Source organism: Balaenoptera musculus, chromosome 13, assembly GCF_009873245.2.
Source record: "Balaenoptera musculus isolate JJ_BM4_2016_0621 chromosome 13, mBalMus1.pri.v3, whole genome shotgun sequence".
NCBI classification, from domain to species: Eukaryota; Metazoa; Chordata; class Mammalia; order Artiodactyla; family Balaenopteridae; genus Balaenoptera; species Balaenoptera musculus.
The window spans coordinates 13,021,907-13,049,862 of NC_045797.1; the positions used below are offsets into that span (position 1 = coordinate 13,021,907).

At 44.7% G+C, this 27,956-nt stretch overlaps 1 protein-coding gene across 1 annotated transcript in view; it reads right to left on the reverse strand.

The window, feature by feature from the left end:
- Window positions 1–9,876: 9,876 nt before the first annotated feature.
- RPIA (ribose 5-phosphate isomerase A) overlaps window positions 9,877–27,956 on the reverse strand; it is a 32,478-nt gene continuing 14,398 nt past the window's right edge. Inside the window, exons 4-9 of the mRNA XM_036873978.1 lie at window positions 22,226–22,285; window positions 19,971–20,035; window positions 18,664–18,732; window positions 17,829–17,970; window positions 16,225–16,324; window positions 9,877–10,819 (exon numbers count right to left, since the gene is read on the reverse strand). Of these exons, the coding sequence (XP_036729873.1) occupies window positions 10,725–10,819; window positions 16,225–16,324; window positions 17,829–17,970; window positions 18,664–18,732; window positions 19,971–20,035; window positions 22,226–22,285 (531 nt within the window). The 3' untranslated portion in view covers window positions 9,877–10,724. The remainder of the gene's footprint in view (window positions 10,820–16,224; window positions 16,325–17,828; window positions 17,971–18,663; window positions 18,733–19,970; window positions 20,036–22,225; window positions 22,286–27,956) is intronic.

Consider the following 27,956-nt stretch of genomic DNA (forward strand, 5'->3'; position numbering starts at 1 on the left):
TGGAGCTTAATGAGAGAGACCCAGTATCTAAAACGCTGTTGTTTGACTGCATCACATCCATCCTTAGGTACATATTATCTTTGTGAGAATATCTGGCATCTCCCCTGAATATACTCACCATTTTTTTTAGTAATATTGTTTGGGTTCTTTAGAAAATACAAAAAAAACATGAAAGTAAAAGACATATATAATTCCATCAGCAAAATAACTATTAATTTTAACATCATTTAATACACACAATTCTCATCTAGTGGAGATCATGCTCCATCTACCGTCAGAAGCATTTCCTGCCCTTGGCTCCATTGCCGACTGACTTTGGCTGGTTGGCTGATGGGAGGCGCTGGCGAAAGTTTAGAGAGTGGGAGTTAGGGTTAAACCAAGGCCTTAGTCCCTCTCTGCTTTGGGGAGGAATTTTCCAGCACTGGCTACATCTCCTCTGTGGTCCTAGCTTCTACCAAGTGCCCAGTTTCTGGGTTCTGGTAACACCACCTCCTCCAGCCCTGAGAGTGCAGTGGCCTGTGACTGTCACTCATCTCTGAGTTGCTTTAACATAAGGATTGATTCTCTGCCCTTCCATCTCCTGTGAAGCATTTCCCATAATGAGTTCCCTTTGTTTGAAACACCTAGAGTGGTTTACTTTCCTGACTAGGTCATGACTGACATATGTCACTCACATCTATAATTTTTGGTTAATTTATCCCCCAATATTATTCTATAAAGTTTTTCTGGTATCTTTCATTCTTTACAAAACTTTCTTAATGGCTGCATAATATCTCATGACATCACACCTTAACTGATTTGTGTCATTCAAATTTCTAGTGTTTGCTAGATTATAACATTGGTATGAACATCTTTGTACATAAATTTCTATTTACATTTATAAGTATTTGATCAGACTAGATTCCTGGATGCGACTAAAAAGGATTGATTCATTTGAAGATTCTTGGTAAATATTGCCCCAAAATCCCCAGAAGGAAAGATTAGACCAGTTTTCAATCTTACCAGAGGTCTAAAGAGAGCTTGTCTCACCTTGCCCTCTGCAACATTGATTACCTTATTTGCTAATTTTAAAAAAAAAAAAAAAAAAAAGGCATCTGGTGGCTATTGTTTTATCTTAGATGTGTTTTGTTTTTGTTGTTAGTGAGGGAGAACTTTTTTGTTTTAATTTATTTTATTTTATTTATTTTTGGCTGCATTGAGTCTTCGTTGCTGTGTGTAGGCTTTCCCTAGTTGCGGCGAGCAGGGGCTACTCTTCATTGTGGTGCGCGGGCCTCTCACTGCGGTGGCTTCTTTTGTTGCGGAGCACAGGCTCTAGGTGCGTGGGCTTCGGTAGGTGTGGCACGCGGGCTCAGCAGTTGTGGTGCATGGGCTTAGTTGCTCTGTGGCATGTGGGATCTTCCGGGACTAGGGCTCAAACCCATGTCCCCTGCATTGGCAGGTGGATTCTTAACCACTGCGCCACCAGGGAAGCCCCAGTGAGATAGAACTTTTTTGGGTGTTTATTAGCCATGTGCTTTTCCTCTTTGGTAAATTATCTATTTTACTATTTTACTGTACAGTCCTTACTGATTCTCTTATTGATCGGGGTATCAGGCAGACTTCTTAGATGTAAACAACTGAAGTTGGTTCTGGCTAAATTAGGCAGAAATGGGATTTATTTAAAGAGCATAACGCAGCTCCAGAACGGATGGGAAGACTGGAAAATTACGTTTAGAAAATAGAACCAAGGGTACCTGACACACTGGAAATATGGCCAAGATCTAACCGTAAAATGGTCTGAATAAGATGCTATATTGCTTTTGCTACCCTGAATGTCATTCCTGGCCTTGCTGCCACCCACCACTGAATTCTGGATGCCACCAGCAGAAGAACATTGTGTCTATTTCTCCACCTCTGTGAATCTGGGCTGGCATTTTGACTTGCTTTGAGCAATTAAGTGAGAGAGACATTGTGCAATGTCTGAGAAAGCCTTCCAGCTTCCACAAAAACACTCCTTCTTGGAATCCAGCCACCATGCTGTTAGGAAGCCCAAGATGGCCCATGGAGAGTGAGAGGCCCAGGCATCTCCCAGACATTCCAGCCTCTGCCAAGTTTCCCCAGCTGAAGCCACATACAACAGCGATGAGCCATCCCCAGCAAGCTCTGCTCAATTTGCAGGACCGTGAGCAAATGAACGGTGGTGGTGGTTTTAAGCTACTACACTTTGAGGCGGTTTACTATGCAATAGGTAGCTGGGACACTGCCTTAAGGTTCAAGCCTTGGGCAGGAGCAGCCCATCGATCAAGCCTAAGTCCATGCCCTAGGAGCCAGGGAGCAGGAAGAATGGACATTTCAGCTGTGGTAGAAAGGGAAAGACATGCCTCACATCAAGTTCCCACAGTGCGGAATTCCCCAGATATATATAGGGGGTTCAGATGCTGGAGAAGGGAAAAAAAAAATAAAAAATCTGTTAAACTCAGCACCTGCCTTTTATCTGCCTCTGCATATCTGCCTTTTATATACTGATCTCCCTCTACAGACATTGATGATTGTGTCTCCTTCCCAAGAATCCTATTTCTTACTTCCACTTTATATCTCATCGTGTTTGGGGGGTTCCTAAACAATGGATCATTTTAACGGAAACACTTTGAAGGTAACTGGATTTAGGAAGTGTCAAAGTTCCTGCCCCCAGGGTAACTAGTGACGCTCAGAAAAAGTACCCACATGATAGACCATTTCCTGGCATCTTGCACAACCCAGACTTGCTGTGTCCTGAAACTGTAAAGAAAACATTCTACCAGCCTTTTAAAAAAAAAAAAACAAAGTCTTCAAATAAACTGGGAAGCCCTTCTGAACATTTTCTATAGACTCATCACTGATTTCTCCAGCCCAGACTCTGCCTTGTTCATCCCACCCTCCTCCCTGCCGCCAGCAATGACGGATCAAACGTCTCCGCTGCCTAAATCCCCCACTGTCAGGATTAAGACCATAATCCATTGCTATGGTGAACATGGCCCTTCAGTAAGTGGTTCCTGCCTTCCCTTCTCTCAGCTCCTCCCCAAAGCCACCATCACTTGTCACCCACACACAGCTCCTCAAGGTTATCGTACCCCCCAGGGTCCTCACTAACCCTTGCCTTTGCACATTCTGTTCCCCCTCCATGGAATGCTTCTTCCCACATCACTCTTCCCCCACCCACCACTGCCTACCTGGTGGTCTTTTACTCTTCCTTCAAGATTCAGCAGTTAGAACAACCACTTTAAAAAGTCACTAAAATATAAACAGTAAAAAAGAAAACAAAAAACAGAGGAATTAGAACAGTAGGCTTTAAAATTTATTTAAATCAAAAGAAGGAAGTACAAACAGACAAGGAGATAACAAAAAACATATTCACACAAAAACTTGTACATCAATGTTCATAGCAGCATTACTCATAAAAAGTGGAAACAACCCAAGTGTCTATCAACTGATGAATAAATAAAATGTGGCATATTCATACAATAGTATTCAGCAATAAAAAAGAATGAAGTATCGATACATGCTATAAGAATGAACAAGAACTGAAAACGTTATGCTAAATAAGACACAACGAGATCATATATTGTATGACTCCATTTATATGAAATTACAGAAGAAGCAAATCTATAGAGACAAGAAGTGAATTCATGGGACTTCCCTGGTGGTGCAGTGGTTAAGAATCTGCCTGCCAATGCAGGGGACGTGGGTTTGATCCCTGGTCCGGGAAGATTCCACATGCTGCGGAGCAACTAAGCCCGTGCGCCACAAATACTGAGCCTGCGCTCTAGAACCCACGAGCCACAACTACTGAGCCCGTGTGCCACAACTACTGAAGCCCATGCTCCTAGAGCCTGTGCTCTGCAACGGGAGAAGCCATCGCAATGAGAAGCCCACGCACCACAACGAAGAGTAGCCCCCGCTCGCCGCAACTAGAGAAAGCCCGCGCGCAGCAACGAAGACCCAATGCAGCCAAAAATTAATTACTTAATTTTTTTAAAAAGAGAAGTGAATTCATGGTTGCCTGGGACTGGGGGGTGTGGGTGGGAAGCATTGAGGGGAAATAGGGAGTGACTGCTAATGGACAAGGGGTTTCTCTTTGGGTTGATGGAAATGTTCTAGAATTGTAGCGACAGCTACACAACTCTGTGAATATACTACAAACTGAACTGTACATTTTAAGTAGGTGAATTGTATGGTATGTGAATTATATCTCAATAGAGCTGAAAACAATTGTTTAAAGATACAACTAAATGACCACCTACCCTATGAGGCTTTCCCTGACTTTCCCAAGCAGAACACACACATATGCTCACACATCTCGATAATCCTATATGGCACTTCATAGGGGCATCTAAAATTACTGTAACAATGTTTTCTTTCAGCAACTTCCAGAACAAAAGTTGGCAAGCCATTTTAAGAAAAATTTGATTATGGAAAATATCACACATTCAAATGCAGAGAGCAGTGAACCCCCATGTACCTATGACTCAGTTCATGGTTTCCCCATCCAATGCGCCCCCTAATTATTTTCAGCAAGCTATTTTGCACATCCCAATGCCCTTCATTGTGAGGCCCAAGGAATCTAGAAAATGTAAGTCCACAGCAGTCTAATGAGAATAAAACATTCAAGTGCTTTATGTGCCAATAACTGCTCTAAGCACTTGGCATGAATTAATTCATTTAATCCTCAAAATTACCCTAAAAGGTAACATTTTTATAGCCATTTTACACTGAGGAAATCAAGGCTTATGAGTGAAGTAACTTATCCAAAAGTTAGTAAGTGGAAGAATGGAATTCCAAACCAAGGTTACTGTCTTAATCATACTTACCTCTCTCAGAAAAAATAGTATACCTCAACTAAAATAATCATTGAACTCAGAAGCTGAAGGAATGGTATTCTCTTTCCTGGAGTTAAGGCCACTTATAAGGTCAAAAAAGTCATCTACTTGATGGGAATTCCCTGGTGGTCCAGTGGGTAGGACTCCACGCTCCCAATACAGGAGGCCCGGGTTCGATCCCTGATCGGGGAACTAGATCCCACTTGCATGCCACAACCGACAGTCAACATGCCGCAACTAAGACCCAGCACAACCCAGATACAAAGATAGATAGATAGATAGATAGATAAAGAGATGCAAAAAAAAAAAAAATTGGGGCAACTGAGTGGATCCCCTGGGGAGCCCTCTATTTGACTCAATGCTCTGTGGGCTTTAAAAAAAAATCTAGGGCCACAGGAGAACCCAGGCTTGCTCCAGGAAATCAAAGGAGGCTTTAAAAAGCCAGAACAAGGACAACACCAGAGTTCCACTTGAATTGTAGAACCTTGTTCCCCAATCCTATAGCCACTATTGAGCACTTGAAATATGCCTAGTCCAAAATGAGATGTACTGAAGTAAAATATACATGATATTTTGAAGACTTAGTAAAAAAAAAGAATGTAAAATAGCAACTATGTGTTAAAATAGTAATATTTTGGATTCGCTGGGTTAAGTATTTTATTAAAATTAATTTGTCCTGTTTTTTTGGTTTTTTGTTTGTTTTTTACCTTTTTAGTGTGGCTACTAGAACGTTTAAAATAGCATATGTGGCTCACATTTCCACTGGGCAGTGCTGTTCTTGACCATACCTGTACTGCCCTGGGTGCCAGCTCCCTGCGGGCTCTCGCCTTGTGAATGCTTCTTACAAGTTCACAAAGAAACAGGAGGCAGCACCACTGGCCCAGGAACATGGGCCAAGTAGAGCTAAACTCAGATCAGAGTTCTAATCTGAACTGAACTCATCAGAGACTGGAGACGGGCCTAACACTCCACTAAGAACAGCTTCTGAAATAAAATGAGGATGCGTGCAACTCTCCTATTTGCAACTCAGCTTGGAATACCCTTGAACCTGGGAACTCCCTCCAATGTATTTCTGTCATCAGGGAGACATTTGGGGGTCTTATTGCCCACGGGCTGAAGCTGACAGAGATGCAGGCAGCCAGGGCTTCCGTTCCCAGAGAAGCTGCTTCCTCTCCCACCTTGCTGCTGAGCGGAGATGTTCTCAGTGACGGAGTTGCAACACTGAATCAGTCGGCATAATGCATTGTCCACAGAACACTGGGGTGGCCTTTCCAGAGAAGACCCTTCCCTTCCCCTCTGGATTCCACCTTACCACACTGCCCTCATTAACCATCACGTTTCCATCCCTCTCAAAGCATCGTGAGAGATGTTTATTTGCAGAGGTCAGCTTGGGCACATCTGAATGTGAGGCTATATTGGAGTGTTTTGCTGTCCTGCAATACAACCTGGTTACTAAAAAAGCAAAGGCACTGAACCTGTGTCAAAAACATCAACTGATTACTGGGTTAGTGGAGAGTGAAGGCTGATGCAATCCTAAATCTGGTTGCATCAGCTGCTAGGTGGGACAGGAAGTGAGCAAACTTCATGGCACCAATGAAGTCTTTGAAGGCTAGAGTCACATCACAGGGTATCTGTGGCCTGACTCTTCCATCCCAGGGCCCAGGACAAAGAAAGTGCTCAGTACCTCTTAACCAAAGGGAAGGGAAGAGCAGCTCATAGAACACTCAGGTCTCCAGATCCTGGGGTCAGAAGATCCTGAGAAAGAGAAGTGCAGCCCCTGACAGCTGGGAACTGGCCTGGCTCTCTAGCCCAGTCTTGGCGTTGCTGAGAGCTGGCCTGGCACCCCACAGCAAGGCTGTTGTGTTCTCCTGTGCATCATAAACAATTTCACAGAACACCATCAGACAAAGCCACTCTGCGACTGTGACGACAAACACGAGAGGACTCCATAATCATTTTGTCTCCATAAAAGAGACAAAACATGAACATCTTCCAAACCACAAACAGGACCAGACATCCCCCTCCCCTGGCTATTTGAGTGACTGCTGCTTCCTTACCAATCCCAGCTTCAGCCTCACTCCGTTCTTCTTACCGTCACAGTGAAAATTAAGATGCCCGATCACAGAATTCTCCTGCTTCTTGATGACATCCAATCCAGAACAAAACCCTACCCCAAAGCCCCAGGCATAAGCCTAAATCCTCTAAGTCCTAACACCCTGGGACAAAGACTCCCCATGGCATGTGACTTCCTTCACTCAATGGGTCAATAAAACCAATTTTGTTCAACTACGTGTTCTGAAGAGTCTTTGGCTACAGGGAACTAACAACCCTTAGCCATAAACATCCTTCCCAGGCTAGCAGTGCCTATGGTTGCCACTGTGCGTGTATCTTGGAAAGGGGAGAAAGGAAACAAGCATGGGAGGGGAGAAAATCAGTGGTGGCATTAAGGACCAACTCCTACAACGGCCTTCCCACAGCCAACCCTAGGTTGTACAATGTCCTGCTCCTTTCTCCCATTAAAAGAAAGCTCATTAGAGAACAGAAATTTATTAATATTATAGGATTACCCATGAGTCTATACACATACAGACATACACAATAAACCATTCACTAACTTCAGTACTTTAACAAATTACGAATTACTTGTGATTCAAGTTACAAATGATGGATACAACAATTAAAAACACCAACTCTTCAGAGTCCTACAACCACCTGGAATTATGAGCCAGAAAAGTCTGGCCTGCTTTCCAGTGTATGACTTGAACAAGTTACTTAAACTGAGCCTGTTTCCCACTCCGCAAATGAACAGACACCACAAAGTTGCTGTGAGACAACAGGCCAAAGGCCCAGGCCAGCCCCTGCACACAGTGAGGACAGGTAGGGCTGGTCACCTGGTAACTTTTCCTACCTCACGGCCCCTCCTCCTTACTGTGCTGACAATTCCTCTGTCAATCTGTCTCGCCCAAAAGGCTGGAAGCATCTGGAGCACAGGAGGTGTCTCGTCTCTGTCCCCACCCTCCCCCCTCCGGCCCCCAACTATTCCCCACTAAGAACTGGCACGTGATGGGCACTTGTTGACTGAAAAACACTTGATGATTGAAGAGTATCAAAGCTTGATGAGCTCTAGCTGAAACCAAAGTAGAATCGATCTGATTCAAATCCAAGTGATTATTTTTCCCCTTTGATGTCTCCCAAAAAGGTGGCAGCTTAACTTGGTTATAAACCTTTCTCAGGGGCTTGCCTGGTGGCGCAGTGGTTGAGAGTCTGCCTGCTAATGCAGGGGACACGGGTTCGAGCCCTGGTCTGGGAAGATCCCACATGCCGCGGAGCAACTGGGCCCGTGAGCCACAACTACTGAGCCTGCGCGTCTGGAGCCTGTGCTCCGCAACAAGAGAGGCCGCAATAGTGTGAGGCCCGCGCACCGCGATGAAGAGTGGCCCCCGCTTGCCGCAACTAGAGAAAGTCCTTGCACAGAAACGAAGACCCAACACAGTCAAAAATAAAATTAAATAAATAAATAAATAAAAACCTTTCCCAAACACTGGACTTGCAGCTTGCCCTGTGCCCCTCCGACTGATCATAAGCCTGCAAATTGTGTCCATCCAACAAGATCACATTTACTAACAATTTTATTGAAGAAACTTTAATCCAAATTGACCTCTAGAACAAACTGCTGTATGCGTACCTGAAGCACAGCAGGTGTTTTTTTCTTCTTCAAGAGAAGAAAAACCTCACATTCACACTTAAGGGAACTGCAGTTGGGTCACAGGTGTGAAGGCGTATGAAACCCTCTGAGGATTTACATGTGCTGTGGAGCGTACAGGCATTTTTCAGAAGTCCAGTTTAACTTTATCTTTATCCCCGAATTTAATTCAAGAGCTTTAAAGGATCATTCCAAAAATCAGTTCTATCAAGTTTTCTCAGCTAAGACCTATTGCCCATTTTGTGCAAAAATTACCTATCATCCAGACCAAAATAATCTTGGATAAAAATAAAGCACTCCTAACAATAGGTTTCCTAACAATGTGTGAGGCAACTTTTTTTTTTTTTTAATTTTTATTTATTTATTTATGGCTGTGTTGGGTCTTCGTTTCTGTGCGAGGGCCTTCTCTAGTTGTGGCAAGCGGGGGCCACTCTTCATCGCGGTGCGCGGGCTTCTCATTGCGGTGGCTTCTCTTGTTGCGGAGCACAGGCTCAGTAGTTGTGGCTCACGGGCTCAGCTGCTCCGCAGCATGCGGGATCCTCCCAGACCAGGGCTCAAACCCGTGCCCCCTGCATTAGCAGGCAGATTCTCAACCACTGCGCCACCAGGGAAGCCCGAGGCAACTATTTTTAAAGAGCACCTTAAGAGCAAAGAAGAGAAGGAATTCAGCAAAGAAAGCCTCGTCAGTGCTCAGTCCTGACTGATTGACTTTTATTCTGCAACTTGATTTAGCAGGAATTCCAATGCCACTAAGTTCGGCAGCTATAATCCAAGCTTCAGAACAGGGGCCAAGGCGAGTGAAATGACTGTCTGAGGATCGTGCGAAGTCAGCACATGGCGGGGGGGTATCAGGGCTCTCAGCACAAACACCTCTGCAACAGGATGGATTCCTGAGTCCCATCTAGAACCATCACTGAGCTGATCACAGCCTTTCCGTTCCCATCTGAGGCTTTCTGGACGGTTCACTGCTTGTTAGGCACACTGTGAAGAGGACAGACTGGGAGAATACAGAGAAAAGTCAGGTTACCCATTTTACTGCTTGTCAGCTTCCAAGATCAAAAGTGTGACTGGTGTGAAACTTGGGGATAATTTGTGACTTTTGTTCAGCTGTGTTATCCTCTATTAACAAAGAAAACTAATGTCTTATTTGACAGAGGTCTCTGGAATAAAACTGACATCAAGCTCTCTCAGAAATAAAGGTAATACTTGTCTACTCTTTGGCTGAAGATTTCTTGAGTGAATTCCACCCCTTACCAAAGATCCAATGTAAAATGGGTGAGCAAAACTGATTCCTATTTTACTGCAAAACTGACAAAAATTCCATAGTAAAGACAAACAGTCAAAATGGCACCATACTGTTTTATTTCAACCTTCAAACAATATAAAGAGGTAACAACTTCTGATGCCAAACCATGCAAATAACAATAAAGGAACAAAAAAAATATTAACGACGAAAAGACAATCATTTAAAGGTGTTTCACAGCAGTGCTTTGGCAGTACTGGCAAGTACTTCTAGCCAACGGCTTCCAACAAGAGGGGTCTGAATGAACCCCCTGTTCTCAGCAAAAGAGCCCCCATATTTTCCCCCTGGTGGTCTACACACTCTGAGTCACACACACCACACCCCTACACTCACCGGACTTTTGTCATTCACATCTTACAACACGTAACTACACACTGTGCGTCTGTACACAACAAAAACTAAAAATAAAACAGTGTGGTAGAAAAGTAAACAAACTCCAGTGTTTCCAGTAAGGCATCAGGGAATCACTGCTGGCTGGGCCCTTCATTTCACCAGTTTAAAGAAAAGTTTGATTTACATTTCTCAGCAAACCCAATATTCAGAGGCTTCACCATAACCAGCAAGCAGGCTCAAGTTAAAAGTTTAAAAGACAGTCCTCCTTTTTTTTGGTAAATGTTTCATATAAAACATGAAATCAAGTTCTACTTTATAAAAAAACAACTGAGTATTTTTAATAGTAAAAATATATATGTTTATATTTCTCTTTTTAAAAAGACATTTAATAACAATACTTCAGAAGACCAGATTTAACCCTCAACCCCCCACCCTGCCATGTGTCCACCTGGCACAGATACATTAAGGCAAAGGCTCCTGGAGAGGCATGTCCGCCTCGGCGGCGGGCTGGGGACACAAGGGGAACACATTCCGCTCCTGCAGGGCCGGTTTAGAAAGGCTTCTCCCTCATGTTCACCGAGCCGTCCTGCATCCCGAAGTAGACTCTCTCAGCCATGTTGATGAATAGGCCCGTGTCCACCACGCCTGCAGGACGAAGGACGGGAAGGAGCATTAAGTTTCAGGTTCCCAAGGCAAGAAGAAAACCAGGATCACAGGGCAGGGTCAGTAGGAGCAACTACCATGAACAGCACTGGACAAAGAAATGACAAGTCTAAAGCCTTCCCTCTCTCATGACAATGAAAAGAGATTCTGATTATTTTTATTTCTTCTTGCAATCCCTTCTCCCCTGCAATCTTGGCTTTCCCTCTATACTCAAATACGCAAAGCTTTTTCTGGCCTTAGGGCCTCTGCTCACACTGCTGCCTTAGTCTGGACCGGTCATCTTCTCAGAGAGGCCCTCCATGACCACTCTAAGTGCTCCCACTCCCAGTCATCCTCAATCCCACTACCAGCCGTAGAAGTTTTCCCCACAAAGGGCTGGAACATACTTGCAATGCATATACCACATCAAAATACATGAACTCCCCAAATCAATAAGACGACAGACAACCTAGTAGAAAAATGGGCAGAAGACTTGAAGAGGGTCTTCCCTGGTGGCGCAGTGGTTAAGAATCCGCCTGCCAATGCAGGGGACACGGGTTCGAGCCCTGGTCCGGGAAGATCCCACGTGCCACGGAGCAAAACTAAGCCCGAGCGCCTAAGAGCCCGTGCTCCACAACAAGAGAAGCCCACGCACAATGAAGAGTAGCCCCCACTCGCCGCAACTTAGAGAAAGCCCGTGTGTAGCAACGAAGACCCAACGCAGCCAAAAATAAATAGAAAATTTATTTATTTATTTATTTATTTTTTAAAAAAAGACTTAAAGAGGCACTTCACAAAAGAGGTTATCCAAAATGGCCAATAAGCATAGAAAATGGGGGGCTTCCCTGGTGGCGCAGTGGTTGAGAATCCGCCTGCCAATGCAGGGGACAGGGGTTCGAGCCCTGGTCTGGGAAGATCCCACATGCCGCGGAGCAACTAGGCCCGTGAGCCACAACTACTGAGCCTGCGCGTCTGGAGCCTGTGCTCCACAACAAGAGAGGCCACGACAGTGAGAGGCCTGCGCACCACGATGAAGAGTGGCCCCCACTCGCCGCAACTAGAGAAAGCCCTCGCACAGAAACAAAGACCCAACACAGCCAAAAATAAATAAATAAATAAAGTAGTAGTTAAAAAAAAAAACAACATAGAAAATGGTGTTCAAACTAGTCAAAAGAGAATGCAAATTAAAACAAGACACCACAACACAATCACCAGAATGAGTATAATGCAATTTGACTAGAATGCAAAGACACTCCCACACGCTAACAGTAGGAGTAAATTGGCAAAACCACGTTGGAAAATGTTTGTTGGTACATCTTCTAAAGCTGAACATATTCATACCTTATGATCCAGCAATTCTACTCTTTGGTATATAAGGTATATATTAGGCCCTCAAAAGACATGTATGAGAACATTCACAGCAGCACTTTTACTAATAGCTAAAAACTAGAAACACCCAAATGCCCATAAGAGTAGAATGGATATACAAACTTTTTTTCACACACATAAATATGATGGTATACTATTCAGTAGTGAGAATTAACTACAACCGTAAGCAACCTTCGCTGAAAATATTTACGTATATACACATACTACAGTGAGATAATACAGCAATTCCCCTACATGCGAACCTTCAAGTTGCGAACTTTCAAAGATGTGAACGTGCGTTCGCACATCCAATCACATAAGTTCAAGTGTCTGGCATACATTGTCATATCCGTGCATCCTCTACAAGTGGTTGTGCTTTTGTGTACTTTACTGTACAGTACTGCATAGAGTACAGTAGTATACTATCTTTGTTTCAAGCCCAGGATGTCTGGAAGCAAGCGTAAAAGCAGCAGTGATGTAGCTGGTACTACTGTACTTTTCAAGGTACCGGACTGTAAGATGTTTTCTTGATTTTTTGTTTGCTTTTCATGTATTATTTGTGTGAAAAGTATTATAAACCTATTACAGTACAGTACTATATAGCCGATTGTGTTACTTGGGTACCTAGGCTAACTTTGTTGGACTTATGAACAAATTGGACTTACAAATGTGCTCTTGGAACAGAACTCGTCCATATGCAGGGGACTTAATATACTGTTCAACTATCGAAAAAAAAAGTTTGGGAATTCCCTGAGGTCCAATGGTTAGGACTCCAAGCTCTCACTGCTGAGGGCACAGGTTCGATCCCCGGTCAGGGAACTAAGATCCCGCATGCCGCACAGCGCAACCAAAAATAAATAAATAAAATTAAAATAAAAAAAAAAAGTTTGATGGACCCAGTGTGTAGCGGAAGCAGCACCTGCATACACTGTTGGCAGAAGGGTAAACTGATGCCATCCATGGAGGGCAATTCTGCACCAATAGCAAAATCAGATACACTTATTCTTTGATCTGGTAATTCCCTTCTTAAAAAAAAAAAAAAAAAAGGAAACAAATATCTGCTAGTGGGGACCTGGTTAAATAAATTATGTGATAGCCACAAAATGGAATACCATGCAATTATTTTTTTTAAAAAATGAGGAAGCTCTTTTGTGAACCATTACATAATAATCTTCAAGATGGGAATAAAACAGGAAGCAAACCACGTGTCTAGTGTGCTGTCACTTATGTAAAAGGAGATGGGGCGGGGGCTGAGTTGCGTTTACGGAAGATCAACTCAAGAAGGACACACAACTTTGGCAGCGCTAGCTGCCTCCAGACAGGGGGAAGGGCAAAGGGATAGAAGACAGAGACCTTTCACTGTTTACTCTTGTAATTTTGAACTACGTAAATTCAAAAGGATAAATAAAATTAAAATTTTCAAAGACGGCCCCCAGTACATAAACAAATAAAATCATCTACCGGCAATAAAAAGCCATGAGGTAGAGAAAGGAGCTGCTGAAACACAGAGGTCCCCAGCACCACACTGGGCCGCCACGACTGGGGCCTCCCAAAGACATGCCAAGTGGCCACTCAAGACCCATCCTTTTCCAAAATTCTGTAATGCAAGGTGACAGCTTCCACCTGATCCAAGAGAAAGCCAAACTGGCTCCAGAAAAGACTTCAAAGAAAGAGCAGAGGTGCATGGCAGCAGTCTAAGGTCTGATCTTACAGCAACCTCTCTTCAGATTACTGAGATGCCAGGAGCGACTGACCCACTCCTATCCCCACCCTCCCAATTAGTGGAAAGGGCAGAGGTGGCTCAATGTGAACATGGGGGAAAGAACCTCTGCTCCGGGCGCAAACAATGGAACATCCAAGGGCGTGACCAGCCATGGACCAGTTTAACTGTCCTTTAAGTGTCCTCACATAAATGAACGTACATGGGACGAGGGCAGGGTGACAGGATAGACAGGGAAACTTGCCCTCTTTTCCTCCCTTGATCATGGTCCAGCAGCAAGTATCTTAAGAGACCAAAGAGGAAGAGGAAAGAGAATGAGAAAGAGAACCAACCGCACTGATGATCCTGGTGGCACTGCACTAAATAATTTAACATCTAGCCTCTCTTTTTTCGTTTTCTTCATTTTAAGTTCCTAATGAACTCTGAACTTCTCTAGGATGTAGCGTCTACTTACTAAGGTGGAGAGCAAAGCATGGGAGAAATCTGCTCACCAAGGAGATCTCAATGTCTCAATACACCAAGAAAGGTCTGAACAGGTGCAAGAGAGCTACCTTGTGGGCACTGCAAGAAATCCACCTACAGAGGAACAGCGCCAGCAATGGTGAGCGGTTTCCTGTGCCATCCCTGGGTTTGTCTGTATTACCATTCGGGGCTAAGTCTCCCATGTTACTAACAGTGACCTCTATGGCTTCTCTTCCTCCTGCCTTCTTGACTCTTTAGTTCTTCCATTAAAAAGTTAACACTAAGTAAGGGAATAAGCATAATTCAACCCATCTTCTTTACATAGTAAAACTGGAAAAAGATTGTCAATAGAAGACTAAAATAGTAGACTAAAGTAAGGTTGGAGAATTCGCTCTTTATGACATGTCTATATATTTTTCATTTTATATATTTATATGTATTTCATTCCCAAATAGCATGGGTAAATCAGAATGTAATCTAGCAACTTAATTAATGATGAAGACAGTATACTTCCTTCCTAGGGATGTACTCATTCAACAAATATTTCCATGTGTGCTGAGCACCATTTTAACTCATTTACTCCTCCCAACAATCCTATGAGGTAGGTACTAAGAGCAGCCTCTTTTACAGAGGAAGAAACTGAGGCGCAGAGATTTAACTGACTGCACAAAGGTCATATTGATAGAGCAAGCCTGGGTTTGGATCCTTACCCAAGATGTCTGCTCCAGAATCCACTCCTAGCCACTACAATCTACTAAACTGACTTCATCTGCCCCATTAGCTTGCTCTGGCCCAAGAATACTTCATGTCATGGAATATTCCCAGCTGGAATCTTAGTCGCTCGATATCATAAGACTGATATGTCTCACATCTGCCTCCTCTTTTTAATCCCCTCGTATGAGCCCTCAGTACCACCTCTGGCCTGGACTCATAACTCACCCCGACATTGCCCACCCAGCCTTCACCCAGGGCCCAGGTCCCTGGCACAAGGTGGACTGCAGACACCGCCCTGCTCCAAAGGTCCGTGTCACACAACCCCCTCCTGACCTGGCTCTCGACGAAGGAAGGACTAAGAGTTCAGGGTCTAGAGGCAGACAACCCAGGCTCCCACCTTGGGGCTGCAGCCCTTGAGCAAATCACGTACCCTTCCTCGATCCGTGTCTTCCTCTATAACTACCTCATTAAATTGGGGGATCAAACAAGACGTTTTTCAACACTTAGCACAGTGTCTGGATCACTCTACACTAAGGCACAGGTCCAAAGTCACCTCTCCTCCATGAACCTCCCCACGCTTCGTAGAAGAAGCAACCCTAGACTCTTGCTATTCCACATTCCATCTTATTTGTAGGCACAGCTTCTAGGCAGCCCCACACAGCTTTCCCCAGGTTCACATCAACTCTCCCTGAGGCAGAGCCCATGTTCTATTGACAGGAGAACTCCCTGTAACACGTGTCACAGCACCCTGCCTGTGGCAGGAATCTAATGTGTGGGTGACCTGAGTCATTCTCCCCCAGAGAACATGCCAAAATCAAAGAGGCTGCAGTCAAGCTCCTGAAAGGAAAGGCTCTTCGCAGAGAGGGTGCGCTTATTTCAAGGCAGGCCCCATCTGACACCCCATCAGCTCCAGGCCTACCCCAACTGAATGGGTTGTGAAATGCCAACCAACGAAGCTGCTAGGTGAGCAATAACTCTTCTCGGAAGGAAAAGGCCAAGGCGTGAAGTTAGGAATTCCAAACACAGCATGAAGGAAATTCTTTCCGACCAAGTCTTGCAAAGCCCACATCCATCCATGGCCAGAGGCAGGGGACAGCTGCGAAGGGCATGGGCGTCTGTGCTCAGTGAACGCCACTCCCATTACCTGGGATCATTTTGATCGTTGTGTTCACTTCACTCCATTTGTGGACCCGGTCAAACTTCCAGTCCAGGATAAAATTCCCATTATCCGTCACCACAGGACCCTAGAAGATAATTCCCCACACTTACAGAGGCCATGTAGATACAGGCAGGCAGAGGGGAGCAGGAGAGCGGAAGGTGACAACCAAAGACAAGTATCTTAATTAACCCGCTCCAACCAGTACCCTTGCCTCATGCTTTCTAGGAGGCAGGAACCTGGGAGTCAGAACTGGAGTCTTGAAGCCATCCAGGCATAGATCTCACAGGAGCCATTAACCTCTGTGAGCCTCAGATTCCTCAACGGCAAAGAAGGGATAATGAAACATACCTCATCAGGCAGCCTGTGGGTAAGCCACATGGGCAAGCGTTAGCCACAGCGAGGGCTCACTGATTCTTAGCTATTACTAGAGTGAAAAACTACAGCAACAGAACAGACTACCAACATGGTTCAACACTCCCACAGCCTCACGTTAAGAACCATCGGTAATGCAACGTAAGACAACGCTCCCCCAGGTGGGGCAGATCCATCCAAAAGACAGGGAGCAGAGATGGGTCCTGGGGTCAAACAGGCTGGGGGTAGTTTTACTTAAGTAATCCAGAATTCCACAACAGCTTTGGGCACTAGAAAGCGTTGAGGAGCATAAATGTTGACAGAACACCACAGTCAAAGGCGAGGAAATGAGGACTCCTCTGCAAACTGGAGAAGGGGTGGGAGGCCAGTTCAGAACGCCACGAAGGCACGATGCTGGGCTCTAGTGTGGAGGAACCCCAGCCATGAGAGGGCACCCCAACAATCTCCTCTTGGCTTTTCAGCTACACAGGGAGCCAGAGTTATAGCTCTGTACAACCGGTATGATTAGGATTATGATTCTGTAAAAGTCACAAAAACACCAGGCAGAAAACACGGCAAAATAAAAGTTCATCGGGGTCGAGTTACAGATAATCTGCTTTCTCTTCTGTACGTTCCAAACTTTTTATATATAGTTCTGTCTGCAACTACAGTTATTTTTTGGAGTATTGCTGTTGCTTTTTTGTTTATTTAAGTATAAGAAAAAAAAAAGTTCTGTGCAACCCACTTTAGAAGCTGAAGAGAAACATTTGGACTAAGTTTCTGGAGTATATTCCTGGGGAGGAATTCACGTCCCCCAAGAAACTCTACTTCATTTAACCACAGAATGATAAAAGAGGAAAAATAAAATTACACCATGAAACCTGAATAACTTTCTGCCCCAGGTGGGCCTCCCAAAACCCATTTTTAGCAGCTGTTAGTCAGAGATCCAGGCCTCAGGTACAAAGACCAGAGATAACCTAAGGAGCATAGATCCCGAGGGACAGAAAATACGCCCATCTGTACAGAGAGTATGCATTGCATTAAGTGTAGTCTTATCTACATGAGTTTGAATGTGGAAACTGATAAAGCCAGGGCTCTAAAAGTAAACCAATAGGCTGATTAAAAATAAATACACAGAAGCCACCTGCCCAGTCTAGGCGCAGACCTGATGGAAGCAGGAAGGAGGACACAGCCCTGAGAGCCTGGAATGCCTTCCAGAAACCTCCCTGGCCACTTACTGCCTTGTTGACAGCCATTCGAAGTTCAATCACACCCCCAAACTTCTGGGTCACAGCTCGGCTCACGGGGACATAGGCCATCGGGATGACCTCGATGGGGACTCCCTTGTGCCACTGATCCCCGAGGTTCTTTGAATCCTTCCTGGAAAGAAAGAGTCAGAAAGTACAACAAGTGTGAATAAGCTCAGTGGTACAGACACAGCAACTTCAGGCATGGGGATAATGAGGTAAGAGGACAAGGGAAGCGAGCAGGGCCGAGGGCACGGGGCTTCAGATGCATTTGGCTGTGTTTTACCGTTCAAGAAAAGCAGTAGCTTTTGTAAGTAAATATGACAAAAATGTTAAAACCTGGATGGATGTGACTGGCTTGTCATATACAGGTGTGAAGAACATAATCATTTACAGCTGTAATTTTTTTTTTTTTTTAATTAACATGCTCGCACAAGCGCCTTCTATCAGACTCCCTGAAGGAGAATCTGAGAGCCTGGTCAAAGACTGTCCACAACACAAGTCACGTGTGGCCCCAGAGGCTGCAGGGGTGCTGGGTCACTGCCCAGGGGCAGGGCTTGACCTGCTTCTTCTGAGGCGCCTTGCTAGGAGTGACAAATAAGGACGCGCTCTGTTAACAAGGGTGCCGAGCTGCTTCCGCCTCCTTCCGGCGGACACATGAAACAGCAGTACCTAACTTCAGCACGAAAGCAGAGCATAATCCTCGCTAGCTACGTCATAGACTGTTACGAGAGCCCCTCCCTCCACCTGTTTCCTCCTCTGTAAAATGAAGCCTGGGGTCCGATCTGCCTCCTCAGCGGACAGTTCAGAACACCGAACACCGTACCTGAAATCGGCAATCACGATGAAGCGACTGGCATTGCCAGCCACAATTTTCTCCTGGGTCAGGCAGCCTCTGGGGGATGGGGAAGAAGCAGCAAATGAACACAGGGGTAAGTAAGACAAAAACTGAATTTGGGAACTAAGGTCAGATACGGGAAACCAAAATCCACTCAATTCTGGCACTTAAAGAGAAATTTAATTTTTAATTCTTAAAGGAACACCCCCCCCTCAACTCCATCATCCTGTGCAACGGACTGACTTGTGTCTCCCTGCCCCTCCCAAAAAATTCAACTGTTGAAGCCCTAACCCCCAATGTGACTATACTTGGAAGATGGGGTTTCCAAGGAAGTAATTATGGTTCAATGAGATCATTAAAGTGTGACCCTGGTCTGATAGGATGGATAGCCTTTTAAGAAGACACCAGAAAGCTCTCTTACTCTCTCTCCCTCCGCCACAGGAGGCTGCACTGAGAAGGCCGCCATCTGCAAGCCCAGGGCTTCCAGAACGGTGAGAAATACATTTTTCCATTTAAGTCACTAAGTCTAAGGTTTTTGTTATGGCAGCCCAAGCTAAGACATGCTGTTTCCAGTAAATGGACTAGGGAAACACAGCCTTTGTCTGGGAGAAATGGTTCCCAGTCGGGCAGCGGGCATAATCCCATCTAAGATGCATCTGCCAGGAAGCACTGTGCCTGGGGAGAAGCCATCTGAGCATGGCATGAGGCGGAGCTTCTGCAACTGGAGAAGTAAGGACAGGCTTTGAACACCTGCCCTATCTGCAATTTGACAGCCAGGGTTATAAAGTGGAGAGAGCACAGTGAGATTTCAAGCAAATTTTGTGTCACTCCATAGGTCTGCTTGATTATAAGAACCAGGAGACCAGGACTTCACCTCCTTCAACTCACCACTTCCTAACCCCCCAAAATCAACACCTAAGAAACAACCAATAAATGTTTTCCAAATGAATGAATACATACATCACTAACTGCTCAGAGCCCACAGACCCAGTAATCTAGTCCTGATAATATGTTTGCTTTAGCCTGTACAGTTTTTAAAGCTGGAATCAGTAGAAGGCAGCAAAGAGAACCCATTAAGATGAATAATTTCATTGAAGAGGCCCAGGTTGCTGTCACCAGATTGCTACTAACAACCAGAAATGCCAGGCTGGTTCTACAGCCTTATGCTATCCGCATCCGGGTAGAAAGACAAACTCACATACATCACAGCGGCAATGTGTTTATTCTGTATTCCACTTTGCTTTGCTAAGGATTAACTGGCAGATACTCTGCAAAAAAATCCCCACAACACTCACCCACCACCCTTGATGAGATTGAGATCAGCATCTACTTCATCAGCACCATCAATGGCAAGGTCAATCTGTGTTGAGGGTAAGGAAAGATATAAAAATCACTAAGCTTGAACATGCAATAGCTCATCAGGTCCCAGCAGCCCTATTAGCCAGGCACAGTTTTTCCTATTTAGCCAGTCAGGAAACTGAGGCTCTGAGAGGTTAAGCTATTCCACTAAGGTCACCAGGAAACAAATAGGGGAACCACACCTGGGGCCAACTCTTATCCACCACTTTACACTCCCTTTACTCATTGATGGGCTTCTCTGTGGATGAGCTGGAATTATTGAGAGCATGCAATCTCAACGTGAGTAACTTCACCTCCAAGTACAGAAGGAGGTATACAGTATATCTGTGAGATTAAAATTTCATTGAGGATGGGCATTAATGGAAAAAAGGCTGAGAAACACTGATTCAGAAGTCTCCGTAGTAATGTGGCAAAAATACTGGCATGCTGACACACATCTGATGCAATACGGAAGTGGAAATTTTCTGAGGTACCCCCACTATGACCCACCAAGGCACCTGTCTGCGCCTGCCCACTCCCTTTACAGGAAGCTCCACTGCCAGGCCCAAAAGCAGTCAAGGAGGGAATAGGTTCATTCATGTTTCAAAATTTGAAATCAAGAAAGGGATGCACTTCTTGTCACTCCTGGCACTCTGCAGAGACAATGTGGGAGCCTCAAGTATGGTTTTTAAAACAGTAGTATAAGACCTCAGGGTGCAAACTCAGTTCAAGCCGCAGTTAGAAGCTGCTTGGCACAGGGCCTACAAAGCTTCAACGGGGCGTCCTTGCTTCCACCCTTTCACAAGGATGGAGTTACAGCCTGTGATGTTCCTCCCCACTCTGCACCACGGCAGCTCTCTGGGGCCTGGAAGGCGGCAACCTTTTCTGTCTGGGTTTCATGCCCACCTTCAGCCCAAACCACTCTCCCCACAGCGCTGAACAGCTGATTCAGCCTGTGCCCTGGCTCTACCCACAGATATCTCCGAACAAGCCCTTCCCGTGGTACTTACTAATCCATCTGTGGCCCACATGTCCCATGACACAGTGGATTAGTAGACCACCATCAAGTCTGTTTTCAAACTGCCGTAATCCCACCTCACTCTTCCAATCCAGCCTTGCCCTCTCCTTCTCCCTCTCCCGCTGCTGTGCACAAACCCATTCCACTCACTCGGTCCTAGACACCCCAGCCAGTCTCAGCACCGCACACATGCCAGCCCAGAACCGCTCCCATGGTTCCCATCTACCCCTCTCTGGATGCTCTCTCTCCTGCCCTTGCCACCTAGCCTTCACAGCTCTGCTCAAACTTTACCTCTTCCACAAAACCCTTCTAAGCAGCATCCTCTAGAGCCAAAAGCACCTGGATTCACTTTCAGGCTCTGCCACTTACAAACAGCATGGCCTTAGGCAATGCCTTGCCTCTCTGTGCCTTTCTCATATCTGTAAAATGAGATAATAATGGTACCCACCCTCAAGACTACTGGAGCTTAAATACAGTTGACCCTTGAACAACAGGGGTTGGAACTACACAGGTCCACTTATACAGATTTTTTTCCACTAAATACGTACTACAGTACTACATGACCCACGGTTGGTTGAATCCACAGATGCTGAACCGCAGATACAGAGGGCCAACTACGGGAGTCGAGCATCTGCGGATTCTGGTATTCGCAGTGGGTCCTGGAGCCGTTCCCCCGCAGATACCCAGGGATGACTGTGGTTTAACACAGGCCCAGCACTTAGCATAGTAACTGGCACACAGTCGGGGCTCAGTAAATGCCAGCTGTGAGCATGCGCCTTACTCTCATCAACTTCAGTCTCCTCTAGATTGCCTGTGTGTTTAATCATCTTCACCATAAAACTTCATTTTAATCTGTCTTCAAAGACCCATGGCTGCCTCAGATGATGCTTCTTATCTCCACTTAGTTCTGAGGGCCGCCCTGCTCGTATACGTCTGTGTGAGGGCTGCAGGAAGCCCTGGGTCCCTGAGCCCTCTTGGTTAAACCACAGGGAATGTCCTAGAAATTAACAAGCTCTTCTCTTCTGACCTCAGCCAGGATTAATATTCAAAGTCCTAGGAGAAAAGCTAGTATGACTAACTGACTTCTCTCCTAGACTCAACAAGATATCCAGAGCCCATGAACAAGTGACAGCTATTGAAAAAAAAAAAAAAAAGAAAGGAGACCAAAAAACCCAGCAGCCTCTCTCTACTTACCTCTGGGTGTCGGTCCAGGTCACTGAGAGTTAAGCCATACTGCAGGATGAGCTGACGGGCCTGTGGAGGACAGGGAAAACACCCATGATCATTAACTCTTAGTGACGGCGAGGATCCTCAGAATCCTCTTGGATTTAAGTGTCAGACACTGAGTCCCACCAAGGCTCCCTCTCAAATCCAACCTGGTCCACCACGAGGTAGGAGATCTAGCCTCATGAACAGCAAAAGTTAATTCATTCCACAAGCTGGAAGAAGGTAAACAGCACATAGTGAACACTGCTCCAGTGCTAGGCTAAGAGTTCCTCCTCAGTGACCTGTTACTTAAGATAATGTCATGGGGGACTTCCCTGGTAGTGCAGTGGTTAAGAATCCACCTGCCAATGCAGGGGACAAGGGTTAGATCCCTGGTCCGGGAAGATCCCACATGCCGCGGAGCAACTAAGCCCGTGCGCCACAACTACTGAGCCTGCGCTCTAGAGCCCGCGAGCCACAACTACTGAGCCTGCATGCCACAACTACTGAAGCCCTCCTGCCTAGAGCCCGTGCTCCTCAACAAGAGAAGCCACTGCAATAAGCCCGCGCACCGCAACGAAGAGTAGCCTCCGCTCGCCACAACTAGAGAAAGCCCACACGCAGCAACGAAGACCCAATGCAGCCAAAAATAAATAAGTAAGTAAGTAAATAAATAAATAAAGGTAGCATCATGGCCTCCTAAAGCCTCTGGTAATACAGTACCAGTAGTTCCCTCTCCCTCCACCACCCTCCCCCACAACGGGCCATTCAAGGTTTCACTTTCCTCGGTTTCAGTTACCCAGGGGCAACCTTGATCCAAAAACATTAAATGGAACATTCCAGAAACAAACAATTCACAACTTTTAAACTGCACGCCATTCTGAGTAGCATGATGAAATTCTCGTCATCTACTCCGTCCAGCCCTCATCCCTTTGTCCAGCGTACCCTGCCTATTTGTCATTTAAAAGCCATCTCAGTTATCAGATTGACCGTCACAGTACCACAGTGCTTGTGTATCAAGTAACCCTTACTTTACCTAATACAGGCATACCTCGTTTTATTGTGCTTCACTTTACTGCACTTTGCAGGTACTGCATTTGTTACAAGTTGAAGGCTGTGGCAACCTTGACTCCAAGGAGTCTAGGGGTACAATTTCTCCAATAGCATTTGCCCACTTTGTGTCTCTGTGCCACATTTTGGTAATTCTCGCAATACTTCAAACTTTTTCATTATTGTTATTATATTTGTTACTGTGATCTGTGATCAATGATCTTTGATGTTACTACTGTAATTGTTTTGGCATTTTTTAGCAATAAAGTCTATTTATTTATTTATTTATTCATTTATTTATTTATTTATAGCTGCGTTAGGTCTTCATTGCTGTGCGCAGGCTTTCTCTAGTTGCAGAGAACGGGGGCTACTCTTCGTTGTGGTGCGCGGGCTTCTCATTGCGGTGGTTCCTCTTGTTGCGAAGCACAGGCTCTAGGCGCGCAGGCTTCAGTAGTTGTGGCACGCAGGCTCAGTAGTTGTGGCGCACGGGCCCAGCTGCTCCACGGCATGTGGGATCCTCCCGGACCAGGGCTCGCACTTTTGTCCCCTGCATTGGCAGGCGGATTCCTAACCACTGCGCCACCAGGGAAGTCCCTAGCAATAAAGTATTTTTTAATTAAGGTATGTACATTGCTTTTTTAGACATAATACTATTGCACATTTACTAGACTACGATGCAGTATAAACATAACTTCTATATGTACTGGGAAACCAAAAAATTCATGTGACTCGCTTTATATCATACTCACTTTATTATGGTGGAATGGAACCAAACCTGCAATATCTCCAAGGTAATGGTCCCAAAGCACAATAGCGATGCTGGCAATTCAGATATGTCAAAGACAAGACATAAAGTGCTTTCTTTAAGTGAAAAAGTGAAAGTTCTCAGTTTAGTGAATTAAGAAAAAAAAGTTATATGCTGAGGTTGCTAAGATCTATGGTAAGAATGAATTTTCCATCCATGAAGTTAAAGAAGGAAAAAGAAATTTGTGCTAATTTTGCTGTCACATCTCAAACTGCAAAAGTTACAAGACTACAGTGCATAAGTGCCTAGTTAAGATGGAAAAGGCATTAAATTTGTACAGTAGGATATTTTGAGAGAAAGAAAAACCATAGTCATGTAACTTTTATTACGGTGTATTGTTATAATTGTCCTATGTTATTATTAGTTGTTGTTAAATCTCTCACTGTGCCTAATTTATCAACTAAACTTTATCATAGGTATGGCTGTACAGGAAAAAACACAGTGTATACAGGGTTCAGTGCTATCTGTGGTTTCAGGCATCCACTGGGGGTCTTGGAACATATTCCCCGTGGATAAGGGGGAACTAACAGTTTTTAAAATTTCCTAAACTAAGAGCCAAATCTACAAAATATTAGAAACGTCTCTAAAAAAAAATCTAACAGTATGAAAAAAGACTGAGGAAGATCACTACAAATTGATACATAGTGATTTCCAGGCTACACTGTTGAATAAAAATAAGCAAAAGAATACATACACTCAGAAGAATATGTAAAGGCAGGACCTCCGGAATGGCTAGGTGAGAGCACCTGACAGCACCAGACTGGGAAAGATTTAGGATGTTTGTGGGAAAAGTCAGCACCACCGACTCTACGGACATGCCTTTCACACAGGCTGACTGAAGGGGAGGGTTACCACCACCACAGGGCCCAGAGCAGAACTTGATGCTGGAATAAATGGACCATGAACCTTTCAGTCTGACCACTCAAGTTCAAGTGATAAGGATCTGTGTTCATGCCACTGTTTACAATACGCAGAGGAACTAAAGGATGGAAAACTTTTTTTCAAAAGCCATGTCTTGAAAATATTTTCTGCTTAAAGTCAAAAGCACCTGAGATGTAGGATCCGAAGGTCTCGGTTCTAATCTTAAATGAACCAGCCACATGACCCCTGGCAAGTTTTCTCATCTATAAAAAGATGCAGATGGATAATGACCAATGTCAATCCTCAAATCCAAAATCCTAAGACTCTAACAATAAAATACAAAGACCCTGGGGTTTGCAATATATGGGACCTATTTGGATCCTGATTCAAACAAACTGTAAAAAATATGTTTAAAGGATAAGACAATAGGGGAAATTTGAATCCTGGATTTTTATTTGATCCTATTAAAGGTTATTGTTTAATTTTTTTAGTATTGTTGAGATGTTTAAAAGTCTCCCTACTTTTCAGAGAGACATAATAAAATACATACAATGAAATCATACTCTGCCTGGGATTTGTTTCAAAATAACAAAGGTGAAGGAGAATGAGATACAGATGAAACAAAATTGGCCATGAATTGATAATTGTGGAAACTGGGTGATGGGTAGGTGGAAGTTCATTACATTATTCTTTATCCTTTTTGAAGTTTGAAATTTTCCACAATAAAAAGCTAAAATAAAATGCTGACTGAAAAAAGTTCAAAAGAAAAAAACCCATGATTTTGCTCCTATTAAAGAGAAATATATAATGAAGGGAGAAAACAACAATAAAAATGGTATTTCTGGATTATTTCTCAGTTCCTAGGTTTCTCCAAACGTAACATTGGAGAAACCATACTAATTCCAGACCCTAAGGCTATAAAAACATTTGGAACGTCTGGAAGATGAACCCTCAAAGTCCCCCACGCCTCTTGGTATTCATGCCTTTGGGGAATCCCTGCCCACAACGTCCCAAGGCTGTTCTGTGTTACCAGTGGCACAGAGCAGAGGCGATAACAAGACACTTCTGAGATTAGTTTATAAAGCAGGGGGGGCGAGCTTCCACAAGATCCTTCCCTCCCTCCCTCCTTCGCCCTCATCCTCGCTCTCTCATCACACACACTGGGGGAAACCAGCTGCCAAGTCCTGAAGACATGGAGACAGCCCTGGGGGCAGGCCCCTACCCCACAGGCTGTGAAGAATTAAGGCCCACAATACCCACAAGATGGAGTTGGAAGCAGATCCTCCAAGCACAGCTGAGAGGCCTATAGCCCTTGCCAAGAGCTTAACTGCAACCTCCCCGGAGACCCAAGGCCAGAGCCACCCAGGTAACCGCTCCAGATTCCTGACCCTTGGAAACTAGGAGCTAATAAATGTTCGTTTTAAACTGCTAAGTTTGGGGGTAATTTGTTCCAGCAAAGATGTCTAATACAGATGGTGTTGGAATAATATGAACTGCATAAAGTTCAGTGTGATATTCTATCATGCAAATAAAACTGTGTTATATACTACGGTTCCTGTTAATTTTATGTACTACTTTACAAACAATACTAAACTGCATTCAAACGTATTACATGAAAACTGGGTGTCAGGAAACTGTTCTATCATGATGCCTATAGGGAAAAATCCTGTATAAATATATCATTTTAATTTAACATTTAAGTTTAAAGACTGCCTGCACCACTTGCCAGCGTTACTCTTTCATGAGGATGTCCTGTTTGTCCATCTAGATTGTAATCAGAGAGCACATTTCACATACACTTTTCACCCTATAGCAGTTAGGGTCAGTTAAGCCAATAGTTGAGTGAATAATTATTTTGAGTTCAGTCAAGTTACCTAGTGCAAACTCCTGTTTTAAGAAAGAAATGGATGCCCAGAGAGGTCCCAGTGCTAAGTTAGGGACAGGGCGAGGACCAGAAATACAGTCTCCTGCTCTCCTGCCCTGTCTAGGGACTAGGAAGGAAATCAGAAGATAAGGCAAACAAAGGGAACGTAGAAGAAAAAGGAAAGGAGAGGACGGCCTCTGCTTATAAATGGAATTGAAGTCATCTTACATAATAATACTATGCTATTAATAACGTTTTTAACAATGACAATTTTAACAATAACGTTTTTAACAATAACGTTTTTAACAATGACATTACTCCCAAAGCAGCATGTTTAACAATGACAATTTATAAGCCTCTGCTTATAAATGGAATTGAAGTCATCTTACATAATGATACTATGCTATTAATAACGTTTTTAACAATGACAATTTTAAAAGGAGTTCTTTGGCATTCCCTCTTCTACCTGAAATGCCCTGCCTCCTCCCAAACTCCAGCCCCTCACGCTCGGCTTTCCAGGAGGCCCCCAATCCCCTGTGCGAGGAGTGGGCTCTCCTTCCTCCAAAAGGCACGTTACCTCTACTTCTTCCCTACCATATATTTGTGAAAAATGGCACACATAAACGTAGCATTTATTCATCCACCAGGCAGAGTGCCTGCTAAGAGCCAGGCACCACACTGGGCACGAGCAACGCTGAGTAACACCCGCTGTGCACAAGGAGCCTCGCACCCCTTTAAAAAGGTAACCCCTCGGTGATCACCATGCTGACTGAAATCTGCCTCTTCACCACCACCACCAGCTGCCTGTCTCAATACCTGTCCAGAGTCCGCACACGAAAGGAGCCCAGCAGATACGTTTGTCTATGTTATGTGGCTGGGAGGTCGCCCCAACCTCCTCCACAAGGCCCGTGTCCTCCCAGACAATAAGCAGTAACGTAAGGACAGGATCTGTTCTCCCTTTAGATCGTCTGTATCCCCCTTCACGACGTGGAGGACCCTGTACAATGACCTCAGAGAGCCCACTGGGGTGGGACCCTTAAGTCCTGCTTCCATCAGCAGGTCCTCCAACCCTCCCTTCTCCCCATCTTTGACCGGACTCCCCACAAGACCCCTGCGAATGGCCCTGCACACGGAGAGGA